Source organism: Tachysurus fulvidraco, chromosome 9 (assembly GCF_022655615.1).
Source record: "Tachysurus fulvidraco isolate hzauxx_2018 chromosome 9, HZAU_PFXX_2.0, whole genome shotgun sequence".
Classification (NCBI taxonomy): domain Eukaryota; kingdom Metazoa; phylum Chordata; class Actinopteri; order Siluriformes; family Bagridae; genus Tachysurus; species Tachysurus fulvidraco.
In genome coordinates this window covers 4,596,044-4,607,602 of record NC_062526.1, presented here as the reverse complement: position 1 = coordinate 4,607,602, position 11,559 = coordinate 4,596,044, and the positions used below count along the sequence as shown (strand labels likewise).

Here is an 11,559-nt window from a genome sequence, read left to right as displayed (position 1 = left end):
ATGAAAAAAATGGCGGAAAATGCAAAAGAAATAAACTGAAGAAGCTGTAGATGAGATAATGTTAAAGAATTGTTATGAAAGAAAGCAGGCTACTCTTAGAGTTTATAGGTCACAACTTAATAGTGTAATGTTGCACTGTGGGTAGTGTTTTGAGCTCCGGTTACTGTCTTGTCTCTGTGTCCTTGGAGGTTTCCTCTACGTTATCTGGAAATCTACCACCTCCAAAACCTGCCAGTATGTAGAATGGCAACTCTAATTTGCCCCCTAGATGGGTTGATTCCCACAACATGCCCAATATTCCTCAAATTAGCTCCGCCTCTGCTGTAACCACGATCAGAATAAATGGCAAGGTTTATACCAGTAGATATAAAGATAAAACCACTCCCTGGTCTGTGTAATAACTCCTGCCACATTGTGTCTCCTCATCCTTCTTTAGTTGCAGAAACACATGGAGAATCCATGAATGGTTTTTAAGATTTATCTCTCAATTCATATTACTTCAAATAATTTTTCTAGATTTTTTTTTCCCTTCCAGAATCTAGTTTTTAAAAAAAAAGACATCAGAATGATCAATTGGAATAATATGGTTATGGTTTTAATTCAAGTAATGGCATAAAAATATCCTACACTTCTTACAATATATGTAATAAAAATATACACATTATATATTATTTTAAAAGATATAATCACCGTTACATGCTCAGTCAAAACTAAAACATCATATTGCAACCCTATTGCACAGTTCAGACATTTTAAAATGTCTGGTTTTGGTTAAAATAATGCAAAATGTTTTCCAGTTATCTGTAAGATTTGAGAATGCAGCCCATGTTTTGTTGTGTTCTGCACTGGTTCTTCAAATAAGGCAAGCACCTAAAACACTAATAATGGCCATTGGAAGCATGAACCCAAATCTCAGTGTCACAGTGTAAAGTGTATGGTTTTGATAGGTCAGTTTAAAACCTGGTAAGATCTCAAACGTTCCAGTGATCCGAAAAACAATCTCGCAGCTGCTTAATTAATATATCCCAAGAGAACAGGATGAAAACATTATTAGTGAAGTCAGGTATTGTCCTTTAGAAATCCCGTTGAGACTTGCAGCACCTGAGGACCCAGTTAAGCGGTTCTTAATATTCAGAAGTCGTTAAACGCACAGAGCAGGATTCCCTGCTTCTGATAGTAACTAAGCAGCACCGGGTCTTTGAGTGTGTTAAGCTCATGCAGACGATCAGATGACTGTGAGAAGTCATCTGGTCCTTCACCGCACCCGCCATGCATAGGAGAACTTGTGTATCCAGGGTGTACCATCAGTTCTGCTGTGATTGGTCGATATGACTCAGGCGCACAATGGCTGTCAGCCAGGGTGCCTATAGATGTCCTTTCCTCTAGAGCAAATTTCAGGACTCTTTTGAGGTTGGAGAAGGACATGTTTTGACCCATCGTGCTGAGGCCCATGTAAATATCTGGCCATCTGTAGAAACACAAACTCATGATTAAAAAAGAGAGAGTGAGTGAGTGAGAGAGCAGACAGTCTAAACTAAAAGTTATCCAGCAAATTATTTTCTTATACATCTAGATATATTGACATGATATATAAATTATCATGACTGAATAATATTAGGATTAGTTAGGATTTAGTTTAATAAATAAGAATCATTTAAAGTGCTTTTGTTTCGTTTTGGCGCTAGTCAAAAGTCACATTCAGAACAGATGAGACATTGTTGATGTGGGGAAAATAATCATAACAATCTGTCTGTTTTTCTTAAAACATTCTGTTTCTGTCATCATAAAGAAACCATGTTTTCATTTCACTAATCAGACCAAAGAGTTGCCTAAATTTTGAACTACTATTTAAAGCCTTATAATTAGTCTCTAGTATCTGCCTTCAGCTCCATTTACAATTAATGTGATTGACAACACTGCATGATGGAAAACTAGTCAAATATGTGGAATAATTTAGTCAACTAGCACAAACTATTCGGATTTCATTAACGAGTGAGTTTCAGGTCAACAGGTTTGTTCTTTTCTTAGTACAGCCAAAAAAAAAAAAAGTCCATGCTTGTGGTCACAAATCCACTACAGATGCATTAGAATAAGATTAGACTAAAAATCAGCAGGCTCCATCTCTAATTATCCTGCAGTATTTCAATTATTTATTTATTTTTATAAATATTACTGCATTGTTATTCCATGTAGTTTTCAAATGTGTTTTCCCATTGCAGCCATTCTATATTTACACTAATCTGTGAATCTTTCCACCCCTACAGTTCATACTCCAATGACAAATAATTCATGTAACTGTATCTTCCCATAATGGCACAAGGCACTCATGCACAGTGCTGATACAGCAGTTTACATCATTACGAGTACTGTAGGTTTTCAGATTTTGATCCTTGATTAAATCTCATGCTTCCGTTCAGCCTCACACACCTGATACCATGGCGGTGGAAGACTTCCACAGACTGAAGTGCATCTTTCTCAACCTGCAAGTAGAATTCTTTCAGGTTTGGAGGTAGGAAATGACAGGAGTGCAGACCAGGTTCCACTGGGACCCGTGTGTAATGGATGCCAAAATTAGAAAGAACCCGAGCAAACACTTCTCGCACTTCTGTAAACAAACATACCAACCTACTGAGTTACATTCAAAACCGTGTTCAAAGATATGAATATCCACAAGCTGTTGTTTTTACCTGGCAGCACATGCACATGCTGATGCCCATCCATGTGATATGGCAGGTGACCAGTGAGCTCACAAAAATGTTTAACCTGGGCCCTAAGCTCCACTTCCACCTGTCAATCAGAGAAAAGTAATCTACCATGAAATTCTAGGAAGTTTAACAGCATTAATAAAGGTGGCCTAGACAACTGATTTGGCTGTTGAAACCCTGCAACCTCCCAGGATTTTAATAATATTATACTTTTTCCACTGTTCAAACCTTGACCTGGACCTCATAGCAAATCAGTTGAGCTGCACATGAGGCAAAGGCAAATTTTCCTGATACACCCATTTCTGGTATAAAATTACATTAGTTTAGTTTGCCTAACATGTATCAACTGATGACTTCTTGAATCTGTCAGCAGGTGCTGATTCATTTTCTCATAACAGCAGCTCTGGAAATAATCCTGACGGTTGAGCAATATGTATATCCATGTATATCCGTATTCTAAATCAGTTACCAATCACCCTGTATACAGAAACAATAACACACAACTTGCTCTTACCATGAATCTGTGTAATATAGTAACTGACATTGGTACCTAGATGAATGCCTGTCTCTGGATGTGGTAACCCTTTATACATACATCAGTCATGCTCATTTTTCCACTTCGCAGAACTTCACGAAAGCCCATCTTGCCATGAAAGAAGCCATCTTTATTAAGGAGTGTGGACCGCCTCAGCTCCTGACAGACTGGAGCACCTTCAGACAGGTTCGCATGGAGTCCTATAGGAATGCAATGTCTAAACACAGATAAAAAAAAATAAAGAAGAGAGAAACGGAAAAGTTAGAAAAATACTTCAGTGTTTTTAACCTTAACTCTATCTCCCATATCTGGCACATATGTGTGATTATCAGACAGGACATTTCGCTGGACTGAGAAAAGACAACAAAACTCAGTTTTCATGAGTAGGTGATTATTAGTGAATCCAACATCCAAGGATTTAAATTATATTAAAAACAAGCTGGTGACTTTGATGCCTTTGTATTAACAATTATCTCACACTCAGTACAGCTCTCCAACTCAAATGCAAATGCTAAATACACAAATTAAAAGAACAGGTGTATTTGACTACTAGGCAGACTGTGACAGAGTTGTGCTTGCTCTGTAAGGCAGGACCAACAATAAGTCACTGTTTACCATTGTACAAGAACACAAAAACGTAACTTGGCAGATTGGTGCAAAATATGTTTGATATGTGCGAAAATGTGTTTGATACTAAAATGAAATATTTTTTTTATATATATAAAGAATGTTTTCCATTGATCATGACAGTGTCCAAACAATCAATCACTTATCACAACCACACAACCGATCAGCAATTAAACGTAATGGAATCCAATAAATGTATCTACTATAATTCCACTAATTCAAATTGCCTTTATAATGGAACCATATAAAAATACAGTGACATAATATTTGTTAATTCTGTGATTATCTGTATTAATTGAGATTTTGGATCCAAGCTCCAGAAAACATAGCGCTGACCTAGGATGTGACCAAGAAGTCAAATAATCAAAGCCCCCACCCAAAAAATCATTATGGTTTAATAGATATGTAAATTTATAGACTATATAATGTCACCCCATTGCGCCTTTTAAGGAGCCGACTCCTCTGAATCTCCATACGATTAGCCTGTTTAAATGAATTATTAGGTGATGGTTACCTTTTGGCTAGTTGGGCCGCATGTTCTGCAGAAGCTCCATTCACCAGTAACGATGCGTTGGAGATGCCACCCGTCAGAAAAGCCTCGGCGATGCCCCGGTTCCTCCTGGCGCAGTACCCAAAATCATCTCCAGTCACCACCAGCTTGACTCTGGGCTGAGGCATGTTCAAGACCTGGCTCTGGCGGCAAATATGTCAATTACTGTTTTCCAGTCATGACTTATAAACATCTGTAGGATGACTAGTTTCCTTAAAAGCGGATACAAAGGTTAAATTAGCTTTCAAACACGTGGCTCCCTTCCTGTGAGTCACGATGAGGTGGAACCTCAGCATTAAACCCAGATGCGGATGTCTTCTAGTAGTCGGTTAACTCGTCCAACCTCCTGAATTATTCATTCTATGCTGCTAGTGAAATGACAGTATGTTCGGGTTTGGATTACGCTAGGATATCATCTTCCTGTAACCTAATCTTCCAGGAAAGAGAGAACCAAACCCTATATAATGTTACTGAACAACTAATGATCACGCCTGGTATATTGAACGCACCACTGTATGCATTACCTACAAAGACGGATTATTGCTTCGGGGCAATTTCTCTTGCCATCTATTCCCTGAACCATTCAGACGAGTTTTGCTCGATGTCAGACCAGGGACGTAAAATACACTTATAATTGTACTTATTAAATAGCTAAACAGATGAAATGTGTACTTACCCATTTTTTATTACAAGACCTGTGCCATTGATGCAGGTTCTTCTTGATAACTAGCGGCTCTGTTTACTCGAACTGAACAAGCTTCAATAAAATATTAGGGTTTGCTTCCAAATGTATCTCTATTTGCTCCATGACGTAGAGCATTACACAGTCATTAGTACACGTTACATTTTACCCTATGTAGTGCACTAATATAGAGAGTACAGACCTATTTGTAATTTAGCCTTAGACAGAAATAAACTGCTTCCTTTTCCGGGGTTCGATTCCCTCTACTGGACATGTATAGCAATGATTATTGAGTTTTCACCTTTTTTCTTTTCTTTTCTTTTCTTTTCTTTTCTTTTCTTTTCTTTTCTTTTCTTTTCTTTTCTTTTCTTTTCTTTTCTTTTCTTTTCTATGTTTTGCTTTGCTTTGCTTTTTTCTTTTCTTTTCTTTTCTTTTCTATGTTTTGTTTTGCTTTGCTTTGCTTTGCTTCTTCTTTTCTTTTCTTTTCTTTTCTTTATATCTATTGATATATTTTCCATTCTCTCTATCATTTACCCAATCTACTCCAACTGAAGTTGCACTGAAATATGCAAAATAAAGAATTTCTATATATGCAATATCATACAATATAGCACACTTTGAGGCTACTGTTGAAAGCTTATAGTTAAATCTGTTCGACCATATAGTCCATTTTAGCAAAATCCTCAGTATTACATAAAACCTAATGTGCTATGAGGTGCTACCTTTCTATTATCTTGTTGTCATTTTGGAGTTGAAATCGCAATTTAAATTGTATATTTGTATAAATTTGCATTTATACATACCAGTACTCAAATGTTCTGGAGATTATTCATATTTTTCATAACAAGTGTGCAGAGTGTGTATCATTTATTTTTCATATCTTAATTTCTCTTCCTGTTTATTAAGTTTATTTGCCAGCAACAAAACCCTCAACAACACATATATACTATTTATTTAGTTTTTCTTGTATAGTCTATATGATCTTGTTTTGTATAGTATAATGTCATGTCTGTACTTTTGAGAGTCACAAACTGCTGGTAGAGAGAGAGAGAGAGAGAGAGAGAGAGAGAGAGAGAGAGAGAGAGAGAGAGAGAGAGAGAGAGAGAGAGAGAGAGACTCATTATGATAATGATTATGATGCTGTCTCCTTTTATTAACTATTTTATTCAACTATTTTTATTTCTATTTTAAATAAATGTACAAGCCTGATAGCAAACAGCATACATGCCTACTCAGTGACTTAGTTATGTGACTTACAATGCTATGTAGACATTGAGTTAGAGTTAGGCTGATATAACCAGTTTGTGTAGTATTTCTGGGCACATGTGTTTTTTTCACAAGTTTTTTTCACCAGGAAACAAGTTTGCCTTAAGTGCTTTGTACTTGTACATGAAGTCTTTCCATCTTCAAAAAGCATCACCAGTGTTTTTGTTGACTGGTCCAACTTTAACCCTTTACTCTTTACAGCACCCTCACCTTCTTATCTGTACGGTGTCAGGATACATCACATCAACTTCAATTTTTATACTAACACCACAATAAACTGCACCACCACCACCATCATCATCATCATCATCATCATCTCATAGTTTGATAACTAGAAAATGGAGTTTCCTGTTTTCATCTTTGATCTCTTATTATTACGTTGAAATTATCTGGTGAACCATGGATGAGAAAGTGTTTTTCTTTTTGTTTGTTTTTTTGTTTGTTTGTTTTTTGTTTATTTGTTTGTTTGGAGTTTTTTTTTTTTTTTTCAAATTTTTTCCATTTATCCATTAAGTTTAATTTTTTTTTCTCTTATTCAGCACCATTGGAACTGTTCTAGCACCAAGCCAAGCACATGACAAATATTTCAGTAAAACCCTATAACCTAATGTTTAGAGTGCAGTTTTCCTTTAAATCACAAAAGACTTTCACTAATGACTACAAATTTACAGAGTTTTGTTTCAACGTAGCCGTGACGACGTGTCGCGTCATTACATCCTTGACCAATCGCTGATTACCGGGTGTTCACATTACTTCCTGGTTTTCGGACTTGTCACGCTGTGATTGGTCAGCTGCAGCTCCAATGTTTTGAATGGACCTCTAGGTGTTATGTAGGTTTCCTACTACATCTGCGCAATGGATCCAGTAAAAGCTTTACGAGTCTATTTAGATTTCTTTTTATTGTTTTTCATCTTTGCAAAATGTCAGGGTCGCGACTCAGAGTCTGATTATGTTACGTGTGGATCTTTAGTAAAACTACTGAACACAAGACACAACGTTAGACTCCATTCGCATGATGTGAAATACGGCTCAGGTAGACAAAGCTACAGTAAATATAATGTTCTACAAATACGCTTATAACAGAGATAAACAACTGGAACACATCATATACTTTTATAATATTTACTTCCTTATTTGTGTTAAAACTTTATTAGACATGAGGCTAATATCTGCTAGCATTATTAGTCATATGTTGTGCTAATATGTTATGCTAATATGTTTATTTCTGAATAACCTGCGGTTTTTAATTCAGTCAGTTAAATGCTAATGCTGATAAAATACGACGAGATTTGGTGTATACGACACACAAAGCAAGCTTAGGAAGGATTTAGTTAAATACATCTTGCTTTGCATCTAAATTTTCACACTTCCGGTTTGTTCTATTTTTCACTTTATTTAATGAATCTTTTCTAATTTTACTCCATTTTACTACCATCATAGGGGTCATTTTATCATATCCCATCCACCTGCTCTACATTTAAAGCATTTGGCAGACACCCTTATATCCAGAGAGACTTACATTATATCATTTTTTTTATATATGCAATTGAGGGCCATGCTCATCGGCCCAATAGTGGCAGTTTGGTGGACCTGGGATTGAACTCACTACCTTCTGATTGGTAGTCCAACACCTTAACCACTAAGCTACCACATGCCCTATATATTATGGCATATGCATATGACTGTTATTTTCCATTATACCCCTAACAGGTAGTGGGCAGCAGTCGGTAACAGGTGTGGATACAGTAGACGATGCAAACAGTTACTGGCGTATCCGTGGTAAACCAAATGAAATATGCCAGCGTGGAGTGCCCATTAAATGCGGTCAGGCTATCCGTTTCACTCATATGAAGACAGGGCGCAACCTCCACAGCCACCATTTCAGCTCTCCTCTATCAAACAACCAGGTAATTTGTTTATTTGTTTTGAATTTGACTTCACCTTCTCATACATACATTCAGTGTGTATCCTAAATCAAAGGTTTTAATTCCTTCCTATTTGGGTACTTTCATCTGATACCTACAAAAACAAATTTCTTCAAACGGCTATTAAAAAATTAAACATTTACACCCAATCAAACATTTGTTTCTAATAGCAGATGTTATTTTGTCTGTTTTTGTTTCTGGGTTTCTTTGTAGTTGTTGTTTTTGTTTTTTGTTAGCTTCTGCCTCAGTATTTCAAAAAAAAAAGGAACTTGTAGGAAAAAGGAACACACACCTGCAAACATGCTCAGTTCAATGTTTGAGAGATGTTTCCAAATTACTTGTAGGTGATAACTAGAAAAGAGCAAAGATATCATTAGAAAATTCTTACATCAAGAGTAGACTCCTATATTAGATATGACATAAATATGCCATTGTACCCTGTGTAACGGATGTCTCCTGTCTCAGGGAATTCCAACAGACGGATACTTTGCTTCATGTCATTAAAGTGCTACAGTATGTCTGGATATGAGGACAGCAGGTTTTTCATATACATCTTTAGAGGACTGTAATAACATTATTGGGCTGTGTTTCTCTGCAAGTTGCCCTCATTTTGAATTAAATAAAAGCGCATTAAATTTTCCTTAAGTCTCCTAACTTCATTCTATGAATTTGCAAATTGGAAATTAACTTTTATTTTGTCCCACTCCTTCCCCAGAAAGAAACAGTATTACATGTGTTGTATATGCATATTGGGATTTGATTTAGTCTATTTTTGTTTTGTATTTTTAATTTGGTTGTTTTTTCAGTATTTTTTTTAAATGACTTAGGTGTTTAGGTTTACTAGTAGTATTTTATTATTTCCTTGGGTTTCTTTTGAATGATTGTAGTCATCCAGGTCAGATTTAGGTTTTTTGTGTGTGTTTTTAATAGTAGATTCCAATATTACCACCAGATATACCATGGGTCTTTGTTCAGAGGCATAATATCACGTAAGGCAAAAGTATTTTCAGAATATCTAGTTTTTAGTCATCCAGGTTGGATTATACTAATCCTTTAATTTTCTTCTAAGTGCACTAATAAAATAACATATCCAACTTATTACATCTCTAAATTTAGAAAAATGTCTGCAGACTTGGTATGAATGCTTCCTAAGCTTCACAATAATTACTGCTTTTTGGTTGAAAAAAATTGTGTTTTTAAATGCAGGAGGTGAGTGCTTTTGGAGAGAACGGTGAAGGTGATGACTTAGACGTGTGGACGGTCCAGTGCAGTGGGACCTATTGGGAGCGTGAAGACACTGTCCGCTTCAAGCATCTTGGCACCAGCGTCTTCCTCAGTGTGACTGGAGAGCAGTATGGTCATCCAATCAGAGGCCAGCGTGAGGTCCACGGAATGCCCTCGGCCAGTCAAAACAACTATTGGAAAGTGATGGAGGGGGTTTTTATTCTTCCTGGTACTGAACCTTTAAATCATGATGAGCTCTGATGACTCAGAATGCACTGTACTCTCAGCCAATAAAGACTGTACCACTATTTGCAACTAGTGTTTCTTTTTCATTTGTCATCCTGTCTGATATGAGTTTAGTTTTAATTTCGGTTTATTTTCCATTCTTTGTGTCTGTTTTGAATTTTTTCAAAAATGACCAGTAAAATGTATGGAATAAAAATGATACTTTCAATCAATTTCACAATTAATAGGAAATTAAATTTCTTTTATTACATATGTTTTTATTCTCTCATGTATATAGGTTAAAAATATCCATTTTTGAGGTTTTATGGTGGTTGTATTTTATTTATCAGTAATACTGCATAGTCTGTTCATTGGCTGTTTGAAGGTTGGACTTAAACTTATAACAGTAAATTCATTTTTAATGATAAAATGTTTAAACTGTGGTTACATTTGGTCAATCTATAATAACTACTGTTTGTTTGTAGCTATAGCTTTATTTTAATAACACTTTCAGTAATATTAAAATGCCATTTATTTCCATATATGGTTTACAATGGTATACAGGGAGTAATAGGGAAAGTAATTAAACAATGAATATGAATAAACCCAAATGAATAAAAATATTAATTTAATATTGAACATATATCTGGTTAAAATCCATCCTTCATTGTTTCTGTGTTATCCCTGCCATTCTCTTTAGAATTCTATTCTAAACTCATACAAAATGATAAATGTGTAATAGGTTATGATAAAATGATCAGTGTAAATGTTTAAATTGATATACAATATTTAAATACATATACTTCTTCCTCCGCTTGTTCTTTTTTTCTTGCTATTAAGTTGTATATTTGTTATATATTATATATCTGGATCTGCAATTAATTTGTGTAAATCTGTTAAAAAAATACAGTTACATATTATAACATTTAAATAAGATGAGTTTCCCAAACACTATTATTTTACGATGCTTTTGGGATCATAACATCGAAATTATGAGTATACATCGAGAGTAATTATTACATCTGGAAAACCGCAGATAGGTGACAAAATGGGGAACAATTATAAAGCGTGTTAATAGCTTGAATAGCTTTGGTGGTGGTGATGATGATGGTGATGTCTAACAGGTCGCTGATTTAGTGATTCAGCTGTATTGATGATTTACGTCATTAACATCATCCACTGAATCTTTCAGTGAGTCCTTAAGTCTACTTGGTGTGGGCGTGACCATGTAAGAGACCACGCCCACCTGAGGATATAGGCGATCAGAGCTATAGGAACTTTATATTGATTTGCAGTGACGTTCCATTAAAGACAAGTGAATTCAAAGCATCGTAGATATCTTGAAACATCTGGAATAGGATGTTTAATATTTTGCACACAATATAACGCCATAAAATCGATATCTGAGAGAAAGCAGCCAACGTGATTATAAACTTTCTGACAGTAGGTGGCGCACCAGCATTAAAAGAAGCGTTCAAAGTACTGCCGTTTCTGCAATAACGAAATCCTCCATGTTGTGATTCACTGTGACCCTTTTCATTTAGAGTGTTCAGTTTAATATCTTAAGTGCCGAATAAAAAAATATCTCGTCTTATACCTTATATACAATTGTCCAGTAATGTAAAAAACATGATTGCATTATGACATCTCTGTGAATTTGCCTATATAGACTTCCTAAACATTGGTTTCCCATCATGGCGCCTTACGTTCTTTCTAATTAGGAAAAAAATAAATATTAAAACACTACAGTTTTATTCCAAGTCGACTTATTTAAAAGAATAAAACGAATATCCCACTTAATTGTTAAAAACAGCAAGTAT

At 35.5% G+C, this 11,559-nt stretch overlaps 2 protein-coding genes across 4 annotated transcripts; one reads left to right on the top strand and one right to left on the bottom strand.

Annotated features, from left to right (window-relative positions):
- Window positions 1-573: 573 nt before the first annotated feature.
- Window positions 574-5,363, bottom strand: ydjc (YdjC chitooligosaccharide deacetylase homolog). 3 transcript variants are annotated; one of them, XM_027162799.2, is made up of 6 exons: window positions 5,094-5,363; window positions 4,382-4,629; window positions 3,301-3,457; window positions 2,688-2,787; window positions 2,428-2,605; window positions 574-1,468 (listed from the first exon to the last, which is right to left on the bottom strand). In XM_027162799.2, exons 2-6 carry the CDS (start codon window positions 4,543-4,545, stop codon window positions 1,132-1,134), a joined length of 936 nt encoding a protein of 311 aa, XP_027018600.2. In that variant the 5' UTR covers window positions 4,546-4,629; window positions 5,094-5,363; the 3' UTR covers window positions 574-1,131. The 3 variants fall into 3 exon arrangements, with proteins under 3 accessions (XP_027018600.2, XP_027018598.2, XP_027018599.2); XM_027162797.2 differs by having other exon boundaries at window positions 4,382-4,560; XM_027162798.2 differs by lacking the exon at window positions 5,094-5,363 and having other exon boundaries at window positions 4,382-5,087.
- Window positions 5,364-7,140: 1,777 nt separating this feature from the next.
- On the top strand, window positions 7,141-9,829 carry sdf2l1 (stromal cell-derived factor 2-like 1). The gene is made up of 3 exons (XM_027162801.2): window positions 7,141-7,398; window positions 8,076-8,272; window positions 9,497-9,829. Exons 1-3 carry the CDS (start codon window positions 7,221-7,223, stop codon window positions 9,773-9,775), a joined length of 654 nt encoding a protein of 217 aa, XP_027018602.1. The 5' UTR covers window positions 7,141-7,220; the 3' UTR covers window positions 9,776-9,829.
- Window positions 9,830-11,559: the final 1,730 nt, after the last annotated feature.

Coding starts and splice junctions, on each gene's coding strand:
- ydjc (XM_027162799.2), bottom strand. CDS start 4,545: ATGCCTCAGCCCAGAGTCAAGCTGGTGGTGACTGGAGATGATTTTGGG. Junction 2,788..3,300: donor GAAAAATGAGCATGACTGAT/GTATGTATAAAG, acceptor TCTGATTGACAG/GTGGAAGTGGAGCTTAGGGC. Junction 2,606..2,687: donor GCATGTGCATGTGCTGCCAG/GTAAAAACAACA, acceptor GTTTGTTTACAG/AAGTGCGAGAAGTGTTTGCT.
- sdf2l1 (XM_027162801.2), top strand. CDS start 7,221: ATGGATCCAGTAAAAGCTTTACGAGTCTATTTAGATTTCTTTTTATTG. Junction 7,399..8,075: donor TGATGTGAAATACGGCTCAG/GTAGACAAAGCT, acceptor TACCCCTAACAG/GTAGTGGGCAGCAGTCGGTA. Junction 8,273..9,496: donor CTCCTCTATCAAACAACCAG/GTAATTTGTTTA, acceptor TTTTAAATGCAG/GAGGTGAGTGCTTTTGGAGA.